The sequence below is a fragment of the Trichechus manatus genome, unplaced genomic scaffold (assembly GCF_000243295.1).
Source record: "Trichechus manatus latirostris isolate Lorelei unplaced genomic scaffold, TriManLat1.0 scaffold00028, whole genome shotgun sequence".
Classification (NCBI taxonomy): domain Eukaryota; kingdom Metazoa; phylum Chordata; class Mammalia; order Sirenia; family Trichechidae; genus Trichechus; species Trichechus manatus.
The window spans coordinates 20,318,054-20,340,976 of NW_004443964.1; the positions used below are offsets into that span (position 1 = coordinate 20,318,054).

Sequence of the window (22,923 nt, forward strand, 5' to 3'; positions counted from 1 at the left end):
GGCCATCCGGGCCAGGGCTTTTTTTTTGTTTGGGAGTTTTTTAATTACCTTTTCAATCTCTTCTTTTGTTCAGGTTTATTTATTGTTGTTCTGCCTCTGTTTGTGTTAGTTTAGGTAGGTAGTGAGTTTCTAGAAATTTGTCCATTTCCTCTAGGTTTTCAAATTTGTTAGAGTACAATGTTTCATAGTATTCTGTTATGATTCTTTTAAATTCGGTTTGGTCTGTTGTGATATCACCCATCTGATTTCTTATACAGGTTATTAGCTTCCTCTCCTGTTTTTCTTTTGTCAGTTTGGCCAGTGGTTTATCAATTTTGTTGATCTTTTCAGAGAATCAGCTTTTGGTCTTGTTAACTCTTTTCAGTTGTTTTTCTATTCTCTATTTCATTTAATTGTGCGCTAATTCTTATTCTTTCCTTTCTTCTGGCACCTGAGGGATTCTTTTGCTGCTGTGTTTCTACTTGTTCTAGTTGTAGGTTAATGTTTTGATTATGGCCCTTTCATCTTTTTGGATGTGTGTGTTTATTGCTATAAACTGACCTCTGAGCCCTGCTTTTGCTATGTCCCAAAGGTTCTGGTAGGATGTGTTTTCATTCTCATTTGATTCTATGAATTTCTTTATTCCATCCTTAATTTCTTGTATAACTCAGTTGTTTTTGAGCAAGGTGTTGTTCAGTTTTTGTGTGTTTGTTTCTTTTTCCTTGCTTTTTCTGTTGTTGATTTCTACTTTTATGGCTTTATGGTCAGAAAACATGCTTTGTAATATTTGGATGTTTTGGATTTTGTTAAGGCTTGCTTCATGGCCTAATATGTGATCTCTTCTGAAGAATGTTCCATGTGTGTTGGAAAAGAGTATACTCGGCTGCTCTTGGGTGGAGTGTTCGGTATATGCCTATGAAATCAAGTTGGTTGATTGTAGCATTTAGCTCTTCCGTGTCTTTGTTGAGCTTCTTTCTGTCCTTCACCGAAAATGGTGTGTTGAAGTCTCCTACTACTAGTGTGGAGCTGTCTACCTCTCTTTTCAGTGCTGTTAGAGTTTGTTTTATGTATTTTGGAGCCCTGTCTTTGTGTGCGTAAATATTTATTATAGTTATGTCCTCCTGGTGTATTGACCCTTTAATAATTATATAGTGTACTTCCTTATGCTTTGTGGTGGATTTTACTTTAAAGTCTATTTTGTCAGAGATTAATATTGCCACTCTTGCTCTTTTTTGAGTGTTATTTACTTGATATATTTTTTCCATCCTTTGAGTTTTAGTTTGTTTGTGTCTTTAAGTCTAAGATGTGTCTCTTGTCGGCAACATATAGACAGATCGTGTTTTTTTTATCCAATCTGCCACTCTCTCTCATTACTGGTGCATTTAGTCCATTTACATTCAGCATGATTATTGATAGGTATGAGTTTAGTGCTGTCATTTTGATGTCTTTTTTTGTGTGTTGTTCACAGTTTCTTTGTTCCACTTGATTTTGTGTGCTGAGTCATTTTTCTTTATGTATTATCTTTTCATCTTTTTCATTGTTGATTTTGTGTTTGCTGAGTCTTTATATTTTTCTAGTTTTTTTATTTTGACTTGTAGGATTGTTAGTTTCCTTTGTGGTTACCTTAATATTTACCCCTATTTTTATAAGTTTATACCAGTCTTTTATTTCTTTATATCGCCTTGACTTCCTCTGCATATGAAAAATCTATGTCTACATTTTTTTAGTCCTTCCTTTTTGTTTTAATGTTGTCATCTTTTACGTATTGACGTCTCTGTTTCCCTGTTTACAGTGTTTTAGCTTTGGTTTATTTTTGTGACTTCCCTATCTGGGTTGATATCTGGTTGCTCTGTCCTGTGTTGTAGTCTTGGGTTGTTACCTGATTTTCTAACTGGAGGACTCCCTTTAGTATTTCTTGTAATTTTGGTTTGGTTTTTGCAGATTCCCTAAACTTCTGTTTATCTGGAAATGCCCTAATTTCACCATCTCATTTGAGAGACAGTTTTGCTGGATATATAATTCTTGGCTGGCAGTCTTTTTCCTTCAAGGCTTTATATCTGTCATCCCATTGCCTTCTTGCCTGCATGGTTTCTGCTGAGTATTCTTACTGACTCTCCTTTGTAGATGATTTTTCATTTATCCCTAGCCACTCTTAAAATTCTCTCTTTATCTTTGGTTTTGGCAAATTTGATTATAATATGTCTTGGTGACTTTCTTTTGGGATCTACCTTATGTGGGGTTCAATGAGCATCTTGGATAGATATTTTGTCATCTTTCACGATATCAGGGGAGTTTTCTGCCAACAAATCTTCCACAATTCTCTTTGTATTTTCTGTTATCTCCCCCTGTTCTGGTACTCCAGTCACTCATAGGTTATTCCTCCTGATAGAGTCCCACATAATTCTTAGGGTTTCTTCATTTTTTTTGAAATCCTTTTATCTGATTTTTCAGTTGGTGTCAAGTGCTTTATCTTCAATGTCACTAATTCTGACTTCCATTTCCTCGATTCTGCTCCTATGACTTTCTATTGCGTTGTCTAATTCTGATATTTTCTTGTTAATCTTCTGGATTTCTGATTGCTGTCTCTCTGTTGATTCTTGCAGCCTGTTAAATTTGTCATTATGCTCTCCTCTAATCTTTTTAATTTCCTCTATTGCGTGTTCTGCATTTTGCTTAATTTCCTTCCTAATTTCTTGAAGAGTTCCGTATATTAATATTTTGTATTTTGCCTCTGGTAATTCCAGGAAATTTTCCTCCTCTGGAAAATTTCTAGATTCTTTATTTTGGGAGCTTGCTGAAGTCATCATGGATTACCTCTTTATGTGATTGGATATTGACTGTTGTCTCCGAGCCATCAATAAGTTATTATATTTACTAATTTTATGTTTGCTTATTGTGTCCTAGCTTCTTGTTTTTGTTTTGATATGCCCAAATAGGCTGCTTATATGAGCTAGTTTTGAGTATTGGCACCTTTGAAGCTCTAATGTCCTGTCATCCGGTGGTTAGATCTGTTACTAGGTATGTGAGCTGAGGAGTCCACCCACTCCTCCTGTATGGATTCAGCTCAGGTTCCCAGGTAGATAGCTATCAAGTGTGTGTTGTAGGCTCTCACTTACAGTCCTAGACAGGCGTGAGTGATTGGTGTAGGCACAGGCATCTGGCTGCAGCAGGGGGACACACTCTGAACAAGGCAGGGGGCTGACAGCCATCCCTGATTGTCCAGGAGGAAGGCATGTCCCTGTTCTCTAGAGCGTGTAGGTAGGTGGGTTTTGGAGCCGGACTATGAGCACCTAATGCTGTTGGCTGTAAGGACTGGGGGGCATCTCTTATTCATGGGCCGCTATTGCAGGTGGCTAGGTGGCATGCGTGGAGCCACCAGTTCTCAGGCCCCAGATGTGGATAGGTGAAGACCCTGCTTAATGGGCAGAGCAGTGTCAAATGTCAAGAACCTGCCACTTCACAGCTGAAACAGTTGAAGTTAGACTTCTGGTATATACCCTGTTGTACTGCGGTAGTGAAGGCCTACGCTGTTGAGATGGACCACACAAGTCTATGCGGGGGAAGGCACTCAAAGTCCGTGGATCCCTTATGCCTGTGCCTAGGCAAAGGAGCTGTGCCTACCCTGAGTTCCTGGCTTAGGGGAGCCGGCAGGTTATTTTTTCCCGTTTGTTAATCTGTTCTCTCTCCAAGGCAAGGAGAATGGCTGCCAGCGTGTGACGGATCCTCCTTCAGGCCCAGGGGACTTGGCAACTGCTGAAGCCGGTCCAGGACCCTGTGCGGAGCAGGGAGAGGGGAGGTAAATGGAAGAGAGGTTTTTCCCTAAGGGGGGTGTTTTTGATCTGCGCGGTAAGCCTTACGCATTTACTTACTTTTACTGATCCAGGGCTGCTTCTCACTGGTTCTGGGTGGCCATGTAGACTCTCTGGTGCTGGGTCTCTCCCGATGTGGAAAACACGCCTCCCGAGGACTGCTGCTTGCCTGCCTCACCACTCACGCCGGAGCTGCTCAGGCCTGAAGGGCTCAGCCTCTCACCAGATCAGGATTGCAACTTCTCGCTGCTTCCGAACCATCTCTCCCTCCCCCTGCCACTCAGTCTGGTTCCTCAACTCTGCCTTTGATGTTCAGGGCTCCCAGATTGACATATATAATCGATCCACTTGTTTTTTCGGGTCTTTGTTGTAAGAGGGTCCACCAGAAGCATCTGACTACTTCGCCATCTTGACCCTGCCTCCGATAAAAACTTTTTATATTCAGGTTTGTTCTACACCCAATCTTATTTCTTTCAGGTCATTTTTGGGACTGTTTTTCTTCCCACTTCTGATGTAACATTTCGTCTTTCATCTTTAAGATACAGAACACTTACATCATTCCAAAAACCTCCCATTGTTATGCTTTCTTGATTCTCTTTTCTTCAGGTGGCCTTTATTGTAGGCATCTTCTGGGGTTGTAGCCCAGAATGTGACCTGCTTTTATATTCCTCTAACTTAATTATGCCATTTATGTCCTCCAGAATCTAGTTCGCTACTAGACTCTTCTTTACTATCTGTAGATGACTTTAAGATCTATCTTTTTATCGCATTCTGTTCAGTTGTGTATATCTTGTTCTCTTGAGGACATTTCCAATTAGATGTCCTGTTAACATTTTAGTCTTATCGTAATAGAAACTTTTAAAAAAATTTTCCCTTGTATCTTTTTCCTTTTCCAGCATCCTCATCATAACTGCAAGGACATTTCTTATCTTTGCTGTTACTTTCCCCTTCCACTTGCAGACAGCAGTCACACCTAGGATTCTGCCTTTTAGTTATCACCACTCCCATCACCAAAACTCTTCATACAGATTCTGTTCACCTCATTTACATACCATTGTTCGTTTCTCACTGACCTTCTGTCTTAGTCATCTAGTGCTGCTATAATAAGAATACCACAAGTGGTTGGCTTTAACAAAGAGAAGTTTATTCTCTCACAATCCGATAAGGCTAGAAGTCTGAATTCAGGGCGCCGGCTCCAGAGGAAGGCTTTCTCTCTCTATTGGCTCTGGAGGAAGGTCCTTGTGACGCATCAGTCTTCCTTTGTCTGGGAGTATCTCAGCCCAGGAACCTCAGGTCCAAAGGATGCGCTCTGCTTCCGGCAGTGCTTTCTTGGTGGTATGAGGTCCCCCTCTCTCTCTGCTCACTTCTCTCTCTTATATTTCAAAAGAGATTGGCTTAAGACACTACCTAATCTTATAGATCTCATCAATATAACTGCCGCTAATCCATCTTATTACATGATGGTGATGGAATTTACAACACACAGGGAAATCACATCAGATGATAAAATGGTAGACAATCATACAACACTGGGAATCATGACCTAGCCAAGTTGACAGATGTTTTTGGGGGAAAAATTCAATCCATGCACCTTCCAACTGCATAGTTCTCCTTTTTTACCCTAAAGTCAAGATTAAAATCATCTTACATGGTCTTGGGGAACATCTAGCTCAATTGGCATAACATAGTTTATAAAGAAAATTTTCTACATTCTACTTTGGTAAGTAGCGTCTGGGGTCTTAAAAGCTTATGAGTGGCCATCTAAGATACTCCACTGGTCTCACCCCATTGGGAGCAAGGGAGAATGAAGAAAACTAAAGATACAAGGTAAAGATTAGTCCAAAGGACTACTGGACCACAACTACCATGGCTTCCACAAGACTGAGTCCAGTACAAGTAGATGGTGCCCAGCTACCACCACTGACTGCTCCAACAGGGATCACAATAGAGGGTCCTGGACAGAGCTAGAGAAAAATGAACAAAATTCTAACTCACAAAAAAACAACACTTACTGGCCTGACAGAGACTGGAGAAACCTTGAGAGTATGGCCCCTGGACACCCTTTTAGATCAGTAATGAAGTCACTCCCGAGGTTCACCCTTCATCCAAAGGTTAGACAGGCCCATAAAACAAAACGAGACTAAAGGGGCACACCAGCGCAGGGGCAAGGACAAGAAGGCAGGAGGGGACAGGAAAGCTGGTAATAGGGAACCCAAGCTCAAGAAGGGAGAGTGTTGACCTGTTGTGGGGTTGGTAACCAATGTCACAAAACAATATGTTTACTAATTGTTGAATGAGGATTACTTTGTTCTGTAAACCTTCATCTAAAGTACAATTAAAGAAAAAAAAAGATTAAAATCATCTTAAATACAAAGAGCATTCTGCTTTTGCAAATCCTTTTATGAGCTCCTCTGTTTTAAAGCCTACTTCTGGATTGCAGTCTCTGTCATGATTTTATTATAACTTCTATTTCTCATATTAGGTAAATTTAGTTATCCCTTCTATAGGGCTTTGATTACCCCTGAGCCCTGAAGGTACTCATGCATGCTTCTAAGTTTTTTTCTGTTAGGCTCTCTCTTCCCGCATCTATAAGCTTTAGTTCAGGAATAATTTCTCATACCCACAAGCAAGTATAGTACCTGTTACTAAGGAGAACATGAAGTTGTATTTGTAGATGATGTGATTGTCTACTTAGAAAATTCAAAAGAATCAGCTAAAAAAAAGTAGATGTTAAAGTAAAGAGAGTTAAAGTGGCTAGATATAAAATAAATATACAAAAATTAATGTATTTTCTTCATGCTTATATACTGTTTATGAAATATAGTGGAAAAATCCCATGCACAATTGCATCAAAAACTCATTAATAGTTAGGAATCTTTATGAAGAAATTTGTATGATAAAAACTATAAAACTTTTTGGGGAGACATAACAGACTGGAATAATGAAGAGAGATATCATTGTCCTTAGAGGAGCCCTGGTGGTGCAATTGTTATGTGGTTGCCTGCTAACTGAAAGGTTGGTGGTTTAAACCCACCAGTGGCTTTTCAGGAGAAAAGACCTGGTGATCTGCTCCTGTAAAGATTACAGCCTAGGAAACTCTATGGGGCAGTTCTACTCTGTCACATGGGGTCTCCTTGACTCGGAATCGACTTGACGGCACACAACATTATTTTCCTTAAGAAGACTGAATATGATATAATAATGTTAGTACTCTCTAAGCTAATTTAGAAATTTAATCTAATTCCAATCAAAATTTGGATTGCTTGCTTTTTACTTTTCATTTTTATTTGTTTAATAGATGGAGGGTGTTTTTGCTCTGATAGAATGATTTTAATGTTCATCTGAAAGTAACCAAACCCACTGCTGTCAAGTTGAGTCTGACTCATAGCAACCCTATAGGATAGAGTAGAACTGCCCCATAGGGTTTCCAAGGCTGCCACATCTTCTGCAGAGCAGCTGGTGGATTCAAACCTGACCTTGCAGTTAGCCAAGCACTTTAACTACTGCACCACCAGGGCTCCTCTAGAAGTAAACATGGTTGAAAGTACCCAGTTATGAAAAAGAAGGATAATATATAGAGGGAAAAGCTTGTCCTACCAAATATTAAAATCTACTACAAAGATTTAAAAAAAAAAAAAAAAATCCGTTGCTGTCAAGTTGATTCCAACTCATAGTGACCCTAAAGGACAGAGTAGAACTGCCCTATGGTGTTTCCAAGGAGTGGCTGGTGGATTGGAACTGCAGACCTTTTGGTTAGCAACCAAGCTCTTAGCCCCTGGGCCATAGGGCTCCACTACAAAGATAAGGAGATTCAAATATGTATGAATTCCTGGAACAGAGTAGACAGCCTACAGTAATCATGTATTTTGTAATTAACAACAAACAAAAAAAATCATTTTGAATTATTTGCAAAGAACAGGTCATACTCAAGAGAATGCAAGATACAATGGAATTCATATTTTTTAATTAATATAAATTCAAAGTATAGAATTAAATCCATAGGATGTTAACAGCATTTATATTCAGATGGTATCATTTATTTTTAGTTTATAATTTTTACTCATTTCACATCTACTTTTACAATAAAACGGAAAAAATCTCTTATAAAAAAAATCACATCTTTGCCAGAGATTTAATCATACCTAACCCTGTATCTCATTGTGTCCATCATTTAATTGCTGTTATCTATAGGTTGTCATATTTAGGTTGAGTTAATTCTCCTCTGTTTTGACTTTTTTAAAAAAAATATCTAATATCTTTGTTTAAACAAGGAGAAGAAAAGAAAATTTCTGGAGTTCACTTCCCTGTTTGGTCCCTAATAGGAGACTAAATTATTTAAATACAAATTGTTAGAAGGTACATGTTAATGTAACCTAATGAATTATTAGCATTTAAAAGTATTTGCATTTTTAAAGGTTTAAAATATGTAACCTGATTTCTTTTAATGATGACTCTATTTCCAATAAACAAAAACAGAAATCACTGTGCAGAAGAAATAAGACTTCCTTGACCATGTTCTTTGTATAAATTATGTATCTGTTCTCACTTTACTGTTAGAAGGAAGTAGTCAATTTTCATGTTGTATGGGTGAATATAAATCCTTTCTCCATTTGCCCAATTCCCGCCTAACCCCTAGGTAGAGTTAATGTTTAGCTATATCATATGACAGAACAAATAAACGTTAAACCTCCTGCTTCTGGGACAATCCTCTCATCAAAACTTAGGGAAAATGAGAGGGAGTTGCCACACACTGACATAAGAAATACATCTGATAAGTATCAGAGGTCTTCTTTCAAACAGCCAGATATAGAAATGGCAAAAATTAACATTTAGTTATTTAATAGACTATTCACTTTCATCAGTATATAATGTGGATTTTTTCTGATGGCTGTTAAATATGAGGTCTGGAATGCCTGTTTGGTTTGCAAAATTCTGAGAACACAGTTCTAGCACCTTTAAGAGGACAACCATGATTATACTTGCTGTATTTATTAGTCAAAATGAAGCAAAGTCAATCTGTTGCAAGTTTCATTTTGCTTTTTTGATTAGTTTGTTTAATGATAGCATTCAAATTTTGACCTTTAATGTAATTTCCTCCCTTAATAGCTTGGTGCTAACAGTGGTTTGCACATCATCATCTTTGATGAAATCGATGCCATCTGCAAGCAGAGAGGGAGCATGGCAGGTAGCACAGGAGTTCATGACACTGTCGTCAACCAGTTACTGTCCAAAATTGATGGGGTGGAGCAACTGAACAACATCCTAGTCATTGGTATGCTTACTGAAAAAAAATAAAAATGCTATGATTTTAAAAACATGAGGTATATAGGTTCTGAATTAAGACCTTTGTAGGTTGTAATTATACTCTTTTTTCAAGTGTTTCAAATTAGAATCAGGTGATAACTGAATAATTTGGCTGTTTTAAGGTCTAGACTCAATAAGACAAATAAAAGATGGATTTTCGTAACTCATGAGTTTACGCTTATAGTGCACCACAGATGAAAACAAAATGTAATGCAGTGGTTTTCAAACTAGGTCCTGTAGGCCTCCAAGGTTCCTCAGAGGTGCTTCCGGGTCAGTGAGGGCCGGGGAGTGCGCTTCAGATCCTGTATCCCTATTATAACTTCTTTTAACTGTTTTATGTACTGAGGTTCTTCTTATGGTTACTTTTGAAAAAGAACTGCTCTTTTATGAAGGTTGAAAACTGCTGTCCTAGTAGAAAGGGAAGGGACTTTGAAGTCAGTTTATGTTCACATTGTCCCCTACCACTGTCAAGTTTTTACCCTCGCTGAATACTTAAATTTTCTTCCTAAATATTTGAAGTTTTCATTGCAGTCCTATTCCATTGACATGTACTGCAGTGAAATACTAAAGCAAAGTCTTCAGATATTTTTATTCGAATAGATCAAGAATCAATGATATTTTTATTTGAAATTAATTTGGTTTTCTGTTTGACTCTTATAAAATGTCATCTTAGCTTGTCAGGGAAATTACTGTCCTTACATATCATGAAGAAAATTTTTCACTTATTTTTGAACACTAGTAATTTGTCTTTTTTTTTAACATCTGTGTCCAGGAATGACCAACAGACCAGATCTGATAGATGAGGCTCTTCTTCGACCTGGGAGACTGGAAGTTAAGATGGAGATAGGTAAGCAGAACTGTCACTGATCAGGGACACTGACCATTTAGCAGGAGCAAAGTCATATACCTTTGTTATAAAAGTTGTTTGTTAAAAAAGGTGGCTATCATGAGAAGCAGATATTTACATGCCTGTGTACCTGTAAGAAAAGCATTTGGATTATAATGCTAACGGCGCTTTTGAGACTAGGAAAATGTTTTTTATTTTATCAGGCTTACCGGATGAGAAAGGTCGACTACAGATCCTTCACATCCACACAGCAAGGATGAGAGGGCATCATTTACTCTCTGCTGATGTAGATATTAAAGAACTGGCCGTGGAGACCAAGAATTTCAGCGGTGCTGAACTGGAGGGTCTGGTGAGAGCAGCACAGTCCACTGCTATGAATAGACACATAAAGGTCAGTGAAAACAGCTCAGTAGATAAGCGGTTTGCAACCTTATAAATACCACGCTGGCATTCTACCTCTTTCCTTTCAAGCGTGCCAAGGGCTAGGTAATGCTGACTTTTGTTGGAGAAGAGAGATGGTAAAAGGAATAGGAATTAATTGTCAACTGCTAAACCCTCAGAGTAGCAGAAAGGAAGATAATGGTAGCATTGGCCCCATGGTAACCACTGGCAACTGCCTTAAGTTGCCACCATCTGACACAGATATGTGAAGATGAAGACTTTAAATAATATATATATTTTTTAATCCTTGTGCTATGTTCAATTGTAACATGTCATAGGAAGTTGAATTTTTTACATGCTAGAATTATGAGGGTTGCTTCATTCAGCAAATACACTGAATACCTATTTTTGACGTTGTAAGCTGGAGTCACAGAGATAAATAAAACATAGCTTCTTCCCTCAAGGAGTTCAGAGTCAGGGAAACAGGCATGTTAGCAAATTAGTACAATCAGTGATTGATACTATTGTAGAAATATGTTCCAGGCTACTTTTATTTTGATGTGGATAAGGGCCTGTTCTTGATCCTTTGCCATCCACTCTCCTCTTGAGGTTTTAGTTATCACCTGGAGATAGATGACTCACAGATTTATGTCTCATTTCTTGCAAGTGTCTGCCTCCCATTTTCGGTGTCATAGTAAATCCTTCTACCTAGATTTTATCAAGCCTCCAATTTAATATTCCAAAACCAAATTTACTGTCTTTTTTCCTGCTTTCCTTTCTAGTCCTTTTTCCCTGCTTATCCCAATTTCTCAGACTTAAGACTTCAGGATTATCTTTATTCCTGCCATTCTTCTGTGTCCTACATCAGATCTTTGCCAAATTTTGTCAGTTCTGTCTTGGCAGTATTTTTCAGTTCTCCCTGCCACTACCCACTTTCTGTTTGATTAATCTCATTTCTTAAAAAAAAAAAGAGATTACTCCTATTATCTGTTCAGAAACTTTCTTACCATTCTTGTGTTCAGAAACTTTTGATGACTTCCCATCGTCTACAAAACAAAGTACAGACTTCTTAACCTGGGCTTGAAGGCCCTCTGTATTGAACCCTAAACTGGCCTTTCCAGATATGTTGCTAATTATTCTCCATACACTTCAGCCAAACTGAAATACTCACCAGCCATCAGACAATTTATTTTTCCACTTCTCTGCTTTCGTTCTTTTTACTTCATTGAAAACCTTTACCCTCCGTGTTTACCTATCTTTTCAATACCTGGTTCATGTGCTACCACCTTCCTCTAATCTTTTCTGATTCTCCTCTTCAAGAATGACGTACTTCCTTCATTCTTGAAATATTCATGTGTCATCTATGGTACCTTCAGTTGTCTTTGGTGCAAAAGAGATTTATTCAACATCTACTGTATAATGGCCAGACCCTGCTAGGGGTTAATGCTATAACTGCAAAGAAGTAAATTGCCTACCCTTGAGCAGCTCACAGTTGAATCCTCCACATGCAACAATAGAAAGTACATGCAAGTTAAGGAAGTAAAAAGGTGTAAGATGTGGTCAACTTGGAGGACACAGGAGACCTTCACAGAGGAATTTTCTGGGTGGATTTGAGCGTCTCTTGGTGGGGTAGGGCGTTTTTAGGATCCCTGGGTAGCACAGACGGTTAAGCACTTGCCTATTAGCTGAAAGACAAAGACTGGTGATTCAGATCCATCCAGGGGCACCTCAGAAGACAGGCCTGGCAATATGTTTCCAAAAGGTCACAGCCTTGAAAACCCTATGGAGAATTCTACTCTGCACACATGAGGTCATATGGGGTCGCCATGAGTCAGAATCAACGCGGCAGCAGCTAACAACAACAGGGCATTTTAGGGTAGGAGGAAAAACGTATACAAAGGAACAGAGACAAAATAGCCTGGTGTGTTAGGGAAGTTTAGTATTGCTTCCGCATAAAAGGTAAGGGAGAGGAGGTAGAGAGACATTGTGGGGGATAAGTCAGGAGACTAAAGCAGGGGATGGAACACAAAGAGTCTTTTATACTGTGCTAAGAAGTATGGACTTTTTTCTATAAGTAGTGCTAAGCCATTGAAGAGTTTTAAGAATAGCAGTGGCATAGTGTTAAAACATAAGATCACTCCGACAGCTGTGTCTAGTAGAGTATTTAGGGGAGTGGAGTTGGTGACAAGACAAGAGAGAGGAACTTTTAGAACAGTTCAGGCAGGGAATAATAAAAGCCTGAACAGTTCGTGTGAGTATGTCATAGTTATTTCGGTACATCCTATCAATAGTTCTAGACCAGGAGTTGGCCCCTGGCCAAATCTAGCCCACCACCTATTTTTGTAAGTGAAGTTTTATTGGAACACAACCACGCTCATCTATTTATGTATTGCCTATGGCTGCTTTTGTGCTACAATGACAGAATTAAGTATTTGCAACAGAGATTACATGGCTCACAAGGCCTAAAATATCTATTATCTGGGCCTTTATAGAAAAAGTAGGCAACCCCTGTTCCAGACTTTAAGTTTGTATCTTATTTATCTCTGAATCCCCTACAGTACCCCAAATAGGTCTTAAGTACTGAGCACACTGTAGGTGTTCAGTAAATTTTTTTTTTAATTGTGAAATACATGTAACAAAACACTTGCCATTTCAACCATTTTTACATGTACAATTTAGTGGCATTAATTACATTCACCATGTTGTAGAACCATCACTACCATCCCTTTCCGATTTTTTTCTTCACCCTTAACAGAAAATCAGTGCTGCTTAAGCAATAACCCCCTCTTCTTCTCTCCCACCTACCCCTGGTAACCACTAAATAAATTTTGGTCTCTATGTGTTTGTCTATTTTAGATATTTCATATGAGTGGGATCATACAATATTTACCCTTTTGTGTCTAATTTATGTCATTCACCATAATATTTTCAAGGTTCATCCACATCGTAGCATTTATCAGAACTTCATTTCTTTCTATGGCAGAGTAATATTCCATTGTATGGATATACCACATTTTGTTTATCCATTCATCTGTTGATGGACACTTAGGTTGTATCTACCTTTTGGCTATTGTGAATAATGCTGCAGTGGACATTGGTGTACAAGTATCTGTTTGAGTCCCTGCTTTCAAGTCTTTTGGGTATATACCTAGGAGTAGAATTGCTGGGTCATACAGTAATTCTGTTTAACCTTTTGAAGACCCCTCAAACTGTTTTCCTTAGGAGCTACACCATTTTACAATCTCACCCGCAATGGATAAGAGTTCCAATGTTTCCATATCCTTGCCAACGCTTGTTGTTTTTCATTTTTCTAATCATAACCATTCTAGTGGGGATAAGGTGGTATCTTATTGTAGTTTTGGTGTGTATTTCCCTAATGACTAATGACCTTGTGCATCATGTGCATGTTGGCCATTTGTATATCCACTTTGGTGAAATATCTATTCGAGTCCTTTGCCCATTTTTTGATTGGGTTGTTTGTCTTTTTGTTGTAGAAATTCTTTTATATATTCTGGATATTAAACCCTTATCAGATACATGGTTCCCAAATATTTTCGTCTGTTCTGTAGGTTGTCTCTTCACTTTGTTCATAAAATCTTTTGATGCACAAAAGTTTTTAATTTTGATGAAGTTCATTTTATTTATTTTGTCTTTTTTGCTCATGTGTTTGGTGTCATATCTAAGAATCCGTTGTCAAAAAACTAAGTCCCAAAGCATTACCCCCCTATGTTTTGTTCTAAGATTCTTATGATTTTAGTACTAAATATTTTTTAAACGAGTAAACTGGTATATGTATTCTGACTCTAACTCTATCCGTAAGCCATAATTTCCCTACATAATAGAAGTGACTCTGTTCTAGCTAAAGAATGCCAAAGATTTAGATAGGGTGGGAATATAGTATTGGATACTTTATATAATGGATCCAGTCATCCATTTAGCGCCTATTTTTTCATCCTTCCTCCTTGCTGTAAGAAGTGTTTTTAGGAAGAAGTGACAGTGACCTCAAGAAAAATTGTGTGAACAATGTGATAATTGCCTTCCCTCATACTAATCTTTCATCTCAAGTCACATGAATGCTTCTTGACTAATTAATAGTTACCATAGGTTTCTCATATGCATTGGTCACTATATTTTTCTTTTATTTAGTCATTTATGTCACTCTAAGCCATTGTTTTACTAAGAAATATGCCTTCTTCAGGCCTGTATTGGTTACGTTTATCTACATATAAGACAGTGAAGAAAGGTGGAAAGATCATAGATCTCATAGTCAGAAGGTATGGTTATACATTATAGTTCTTTCACTTTTTTGTTTCTGACCAGTCAAGAGGAAATACTACCTATCTTGCCAGGTTTTTGTGAGGATGAAATCAAATACTATATGTTGAAGTGCCTCATAAACTGTATAAATGCTAGTTGTTCTGTCCATTATTGTTGTTATTGGCTGATTTGGAAGGGTACCGTATACATCCTTTTCAGTATCTGGGTTTCTGGTTTTTGTTGACTATTTGCAGTTATAATTTTTTAATTGTAAAGCTAAAATTTTTGTTACCACTGTACAGAATATGTCATCCTTCAGTTTTGAAAGCATGAAGTAGTGCAAATAGTTGACATTATTTTCCTTGTTTTTTCCATATGGTTGAATTCACCTTGATTTAAGCTTCAGGTGATCCACATTTTGTGATTGACACTGTGTCAAACAGCTTTTAATTTTTTATATTATCTGTGGTCTGTCTAGTGCAAGGCACTGTGTAGGCAGTTTAGGGAAAAGAAAGATGTGTAAGATGCTAACCTTATACCCAAAGAAGAAATATTATGAACATTTATTTCTTTTTCTGTATTTTAAAAAAAATCTGCATTGTCAAATGGTTTTTAAACCGTTTCTCAACAAGTAAGACTCCTCCTCAGCTAAACAAAAGGTATAGTGTTGTAGTCTTCTCGTTGCTGTAAATTGTTCATAGCTTTAGTAGTAGTGATTGATGAATAAATTATTTGAAACTTATGGTTTAAAGTTGGTGTAGAACTTTATAAAACATCCACATCATTCAACTGCTTGTTGGGATATTTTTTCCCTTTGTTTTTAAAAACCCATTACCAGTTTTGGTTTTACTTCTTTTTCAAAACATTTAGACCAAAACAAAGTCAGGTGGACTAAGCAAGACTTCCCTGTTAAGCGATTTTTTTCTTTTTTTTTTGATTTTCTGAAACAAGTGGAGCAAATCTAGTCACAAAGGCCTGATGTTTATGTCATATAAACTTGAACCCATGTTGGTGGTCAACTAAAATTCATGTGACATTTGGTGGTTTTTATCTTGAAAGGAATTTCTGCTTCAGGTATAGAAGATTCATAACCCAAATTTCTTCTCTTCTAATCTGCTGTAAAGAAATAAACTTAAGGAGACACACACACTTACATACCAGTTTACAACTGAACCAAAACTCTGAGTTATGTTTACAGAATTTCAACAAAATTATTTCTTATTTTCTGTTGGATTTTTTTTATTGATTAAGGTCATTCTGCTCTTAATTTAAGAAGAATGATAAGAACTTTGAAAGGTCAGCTTTAAAAGGTTATGAATTTAAGGGTGACCACTTGATATTTGCTAGTGTTGAAATACAAGTTTATTAGTTTCTGCAGGTATAAGCTGAAAGATGCTGCCTTTTATATTGATTACCTGTTATAAATAAAATGCAGGGAAAAAAATCTCACTAATTCAGACAAATGAGAAAGTTTTTCTGAATGAGTAAAAATTCAGAATTGTAGAATTTTTTTAAAATAAGATTTTACTACTTTTGATAAAATAGTAGAAATTGTCTAAGTCCTTAGAAAACTTATTTTAATGAACAGGTAGAAATAATTTTCAGTTGGAATATTGACTGTATGCAATTAGGTAACTTCTGAAATTCCCGGAGTGCCTGAAAACAACTTGCTCTAATGTAACTCTCCCCTATCCAGCTTAATTTACTTTTAATTCCTTGGGTGATTCCTTTCTCAGTAGTTAGTAAAAAGACAAATTTGTCATATTTTTTTGGTGGCTGTTGAAAGATGGACAATATTTTTCCATCGTATTACTATATGTTTCTGTCATTTGAATTCAGTTTCACTATAAGAACAAATGAAAATACTAAATATCATATTAAAAACCTAAGGCTGTATAGGGAGGAGACACTTAAAATGAGGCTGGTAGCTTCATTGGGATCTTAATATGATTCTGTCAGAGTGCACTTCACTTTCACCTGAGAGTTTACATCCTAGAATCCTTTCAGATATGTCAGAAAGTTTTAATCAGCATTAAAATCCTTATTAAGAGTACCTAGGAAGGAAATTTTATATAGACCCTTAATGGGTGAAATAATATATATGAATATACTTTATACTAAACTATACTTTATGTATATACTTATTTATATGTTGTTGTTGTGTGCCATGGAGTTGATTCCGACCCATAGTGACCTAATGTAACAGAGTAGAACTCCTCCATAGAGTTTCCTAGCCTGTAATCTTTACAGGAGCAGATCGCCAGGTCTTTTCTCCTACAGAGCCACTAGTGGGTTTGAACCACCAACCTTTCTATTAGCAGTCAAGTGCTTAACCATTGCAACACCAGAGCTCCCTCTTATTTATATACTATATACAATATATGTGCTATTGTCCATATACAATATATATACTGTTACTATGAGTCGAAACCGACTTGGTGGCACCTGGCAACAATAACATACATATACTGGAGTCCTGAGTGGTGCAAACGGTTAACACTTGGCTGCTGACTGAAAGGTTGGTGGTTATAGTCCACACAGACATTCCTCAGAAGAAAGGCCTAGTCATCTACTTCTGACAAATCGGCCGTTGAAAACCCTATGAAACACAATTGTGCTCTAACACACATGGGACCGCCATGAGTTGAAATCAACTCGATGGCAACTGGTTTACATATGTACTATATAACTATTCTGTATACTATATGAACATACTTTATACTTACAAACTATAAAGCGTTGTATAGATTTATGTATTCTGAACTGAGTATCATAATTCTTTCATAGGGATTCTTGTTCCCTGTGATACCATTTCCTTTTTTTTTTTTTTTAACTTGGAAATGTCAAATAAGTGTGATTAATATTTATCAAATGCCTAATATGTACCAATGAAAACCTTATTAATTTAAATGCTAATTGTTCTGTTTATTTAAGTAGAATATTTATCTAAATGTTACTTGTTTCTTTCTGTTTTTAAAAGTATAGAAGTCATATGCATGAATACGTTCTCCTTGTAAAAGATTCAAAGACACAGAAGTGTATAGGAAAAATGAGAAAGGCCGTCTCTAACATCCGTTCTCTTTCGCTCCCCAGAGATAACCAACATTTGGGATATACCTTTGTAGTTTATTTTCTCTACGTACATGTACATATATACTTTAAAAAAAAAGAACATTAATGGGATTACACTACATATATTGTACTGCAGCTTGCAGGTTTTTACATGACAATATGTCTTGGATAGCTTTCCATATCAGTACATGTAAATCTTCATTATTTTGGACAAATGCACAGCATTCTAGAATATTATCATATAATTTAAAATATAAGATCCACATGGTCAGGGACCTCTTGCGTTTTATTCACTGCTATGTCTTGGTGCTTAGAATGGTGCTTAGTACATTGTAGGTACTCAGTAAAGATAATGAATGAATGATTTATTTAACATATAGATTATTTCTGGTTGTGACTAGTAAAATAATACTGCTGTGAAAATGCTTGCAGATGCCTCTCTCTGTACATACGGAAATCTTTTTCTAGGGTAGATATCCAGGTGTATTTTTGGAGACATGGTTTCTTTGTCTTCTAGTTTCTGGTGTTGCTGTGAGAGGTATCATGCCAATTTTATCCTGGTTTCTTTACAGGTAACCTGTTTTTGTCTCCCAGAAAGCTTCTAGAACTTTCTCTTCATCTTTGGTGGTCTGAAAGTTTACAACAGTATGTCTAGACAGATGTGGGTTTCTTTTCATTTATCCTAATCAGCACTCATTGGACCCTTTAAACTGCAAAGACACACCTTTCTTCAGCTATGGCAAATATTTTTCTCTTCTCTTACTGTTTTTTCTCTGTCATTCTTTCTGTTCTCTCCTTCTGAGACTCCTGTTAAATCAGTACTGCAACTTCTGAATATATCTTCCATGCCTTTTAATCTTTGTCTCTCACTTTCTGTCATTTCATTGGGTTTGGGGCAGGGAGGGAGATAAATAAATGTGTTCAGTTTGCCATCTTGATCCAGTTTCTTGACATAGTTCTTTCCCAAAAGGCTGACTTGAAAAAAAAGCCTGTTATTTTATGTTTCAGCAGTCTGTTCCTAAAGGAATATGACTCATATTTTATAATAATCAATGGAAGACTAAAATTTGTTTATCACATTTTAGTTTTATGGGTTTCTTTTTTGAAGATACTTTTTTTTTTTTTAAATCCATGATACCAATTTAAAAAGTAGACACTCTTGCCTTGTGCTATTGGTAGTGAGCCCAGCCACATTAAAAAATGTATTGGTATCTCAATCAATCATCAGGTCCAGGCAGCTCCAAATGATGATTAAGGCCTTGATGCGTCTCCAGATGTCTGTTTTAAGTATTAGCTCCAGGTGCAGTAAGCAGAATATTTGGAGCTGGGCACATAGATTCTCAAGCAAAGTATGAGTACAAAATATGAGTACAAATCAAAGTTTTAGGTCCTTGGTCTTCTAGAGGAATGATTCTCAAACATGGTTGAGCATCAGAATCACCTGTGGCACTTTATAAAAATATGCATGCCTGGGCCCATTGCTGGACCTGTTAAATCAAAACCTTGAGAGGGCAACTGGGCATCTATATTTTTTGAAGTCTCTGGAGGTTATCCCGACTTTCAGGCAAGGTTGAGGACCACTGCTCTTAAAGACCCTCTGTACGTATTTTCTCCTACTCATGCCTCATTTTTTAAAACTAGTTATATAGTGTTCTTTGGTACAGATGAGTAATCATTTACTTAAGTGGTCCCCTCTTGGTAGACTTTTAATTTGCCTCTGGTCTTTTGCTATTACAAATTGCTGTAGTAGATACCCTTGTACATATAACCTTGTGCGCATTTGTGAATATATTTATGGGATAAATTCCTGGAAGTGGAATTGTTCCAGCAAAAGATATACAGTGACAGCCAGAACTTTGCAGGACTGCCTTGTTTTTCCAGGACTCGCAAGTTTTCCGCCTTTGACAGGGTGCAGTCACCACTTTTCTGTTGCTCTCTATTTAGTGGAAAATATTTGAGTTTTCCTTCTCTGACAGGTTTCCACCTTATACAGGTTCTGGTTTTCACAGGTTTTACTGTATATATTTGTAAATTTGAGAGAGATGATTTTTGTCTGTGAAACTGTGCCTTTTAAATCCTCAGGTGTTATATTCTTAGGCTGGAAATATTTTTAACTCTTGGAAGTCCTTACTTTTTGTTTTCATTTCTAACTAGGCCAGTACTAAAGTGGAAGTGGACATGGAGAAAGCAGAGAGCCTGCAGGTGACAAGAGGAGACTTCCTTGCTTCTTTGGAGAATGATATCAAACCAGTAAGTATGCATATTGAATGATGTGTAAACCAAAAAAATGAAATAACTTAAGTGCCTTTTTACCCAGTATTATAGAAGGTTCTATCATATATCGTTTTATAAAATCAGAAAATCTTAGTGTTGGAAGTGCCCAGCATAATAAGAATCATTGTATAATATCCCTAATGGCTGGATGATTAGCCAATATTTGCCCAAGTATTTCTCATGATAGGGAGCTCACCATCTTATAAGGCAGCACATTCAATTTTGAGACTTTCTAATTATTATTTCTTACTTTATATTGAATTCGTTTTTCCATTTGTTCTTGCGCAGTCTGAAGTTATGGAAACCTAAATTCACTCCATCCTCCAACCGTCAATTATTATGATATTTAAAATTAACTGTCATGTCTTTCTATCTCTCTCTCATGCCTTTCCCCAGCCTCCTCCCAGGCAACCTTTTTTCTTAGTACCTCTAGTTCTTCTAACTGCCATGGTTTTATTTATTTATTTTTTATTGTGCTTTAAGTGAAAGTTTACAGCTCAAATTTGTTTCTCATAAAAATGTGTACACACATTGTTATGTTACCCTAGTTGCTCTCTTTATAATGTGACAGCACACTCCTCCCTTCCACCCTAGATTTCCCATGTCCATTCAACTAGCTCCTGTCCCTTTCTGCCTTCTCAGCTTGCCTCCGGACAGGAGCTGCCGTTTAGTCTCATGTATCTACTTGAACTAAGAAGCACACTGCTCATGAGTATCGTTTTATTTCTTATAGTCTAGTCTAATCTTTGTCTGAAGAGTTGGCTTTGGGAATGGTTTTAGTTCCGGGTTAACAGAGGGTCTGGGGGGCCATGTCTTCCAGGGTCCCTCCAGTCTCAGTCAGACCATTAAGTCTGGTCTTTTTACTAGAATTTGAGTTCTGCACCCCACTTTTCACCTGCTCCATCAGGGACTCTCTGTTGTGTTCCCTGTCAGGGCAGTCATTGATGGTAGCCTGGCACCGTCTAGTTCTTCTGGTCTCAGGCTGATGTAGTCTCTGGTTTATGTGGCCCTTTCTGTCTCTTGGGGTAATATTTTCTTTGTATCTTTGGTGTTCTTCATTCTCCTTTGCTCCAGGTGGGTTGGGACCAATTGATGCATCTTAGATGTAACTGCCATAGTTTTAAGACTCTTAACCATCCTGGGTGCCCTTTAATAAAAATGTGTCACTATTCTTAAAATGAGACTCCCTGGGTGGTGTAAATGGTTAACACACTCGGCTACTAATCAAAAGGTTGAAGGTGTGAGTCCACCTAGAGGTGCCTTAGAAAAAGGCCTGGCAGTCTACTTCCTAAAAATCAGCCATCAAAAACCCTATGGAGCAGAGAGTTCCAGCAAAATGGCGCTGTAGGCAGAAGCACCACGCTGTCTCTCCACAGCAAAGATCCGAAAAACTAAGCCGAACAGAGAATACAACAATCCTGAAACCCTAAAACATCAAATGAAGAGATAAAGAACTCAGCCAAGCACCAAATGCAGTGAGAAAACTGACAGAGAAGGGAGAGCGAGGAGAGATTCATGCAGAGGTCCCCTACCAGCTAACGCAGCGCGGATCCATCATCTTGGACTCCTATCGGAGACCAGCAAACGGGGTATGAGAAAGCAGCCTCACGGAGCTTCCAGTGGGAGACAAAACAACCAGTAATTGGTGATATATGCTTTCCCACCCCCCACCCTTCTTCACCCCGACTCGACCTCCTCTGCTTCCTGCGGCCACAGTCTCTTGACCGGGAAACAGCGGCTGCTTGGATTCCACACACCCGAACTGGTGGCTGTCTGAGTGCCATTTGTTGGCTGCTGGTGTTGCTTTTCTTCCGCTTCTTTTTATTTCTTCCTTGCCTCTCCCCACTTCCCCCTCCTTTAGCTCAAGTACCTTGCTCCGTGCGCCATCTTTGCTTCTTCCTGAGGGGCTGCAGAGCTCTGGTAGTTTGTGATGTACACTTTCCTGCTCTCTACCCTTCTTCACCCACACTCGACCCCCTCTGCTTCCCGCGGACACAGTCTCTTGTCCAGAAACACCAGCCAACACTGGCGGGCTCTCTGAGTGCCATTCGTTGGCTGCTAGTGTTGCTTTTTTTTTTTTTTTCCTGCTTCTTTTGACTTCTTACTTGCCTCTCGCCACCTCCCTGTCCCTTCGCTCGAGTGCCTGGCTCCATGCGCCATCTATGCTTCTTCCTGAGGGGCTGCGGAGCTCCGTTCGAGTGTGGAGCTGCTTCCTGGTTTGGGCTGCCGCACTGGTGGGACCCCAGGGCTTTTGTTCGTTTGTTTGTTTTGAATTGTTCATTTGTTTTCTTTTCCTTTTCTTGAGTTGGGAGCCCTTTCTGGCCAGGCGGAGCTGCGTGGCAGGGAGACTCCCCTTCAACTTCCGCAGACGTGCAGAGGGATCCCTGAGGACATTTCTTTTTACGTTGGTTTTTTTTTTTTGTTTTCTGTTTCTATGGGGGCCTTTTTTGTTTTGTTTTTTAATTTGTTTTGTTTTCTTTTTCCTCTTTTTCCCTTTTTGTCTTTCTTCATTGCTCAGTTTCTCGTCTCTCTATATCTTCCTTCTGTTTCTGTTCCCTGAATACCTGGTGTTGTATACCTCTATGCCTTCTAGCCAGGCTGTACTGCAACACCTGAGAGCGACTTCCCCAGACCTCATAGCTGCACCGGTGGGATCCCTGGGAACTTGGCGGTTCTTTAACCTTTCTGATTTTTATTTATTCATTCTTTCCTTTTCTCCCTCTTCCCCTGTTTTTCTCCATTTCATAGTCTCTCATCCCTCTACTCCAACAGCAATCTCCACTAGCATTCTTTTTTGTTCGTTTGCATGTTTTTGGCTCCTGTTCCTCTCTCCTCTCTCCCATATCCATCTTAGCTCCACATATAACAATCTCCCTGCTGCACCTTGCCTACCTGCACCGTGCGCTTGACATCACACCACCAAGCAGCACAGGCACGGCCTACTGGAACCTGCCCTGCACTGATTACCGACCAGCTCTGGTGGCTGTAGTAAGTGCCACA

At 38.2% G+C, this 22,923-nt stretch overlaps 1 protein-coding gene across 2 annotated transcripts in view; it reads left to right on the forward strand.

Annotated features, from left to right (window-relative positions):
- Positions 1-22,923, forward strand: part of NSF (N-ethylmaleimide sensitive factor, vesicle fusing ATPase) — a 170,171-nt gene that overhangs the window by 91,476 nt on the left and 55,772 nt on the right. For both annotated transcript variants that reach the window (XM_004374265.1, XM_023729398.1), the window contains exons 10-13: positions 8,895-9,060; positions 9,865-9,939; positions 10,143-10,330; positions 19,804-19,899. In XM_004374265.1, coding sequence (XP_004374322.1) covers positions 8,895-9,060; positions 9,865-9,939; positions 10,143-10,330; positions 19,804-19,899 — 525 coding nt within the window. The remainder of the gene's footprint in view (positions 1-8,894; positions 9,061-9,864; positions 9,940-10,142; positions 10,331-19,803; positions 19,900-22,923) is intronic.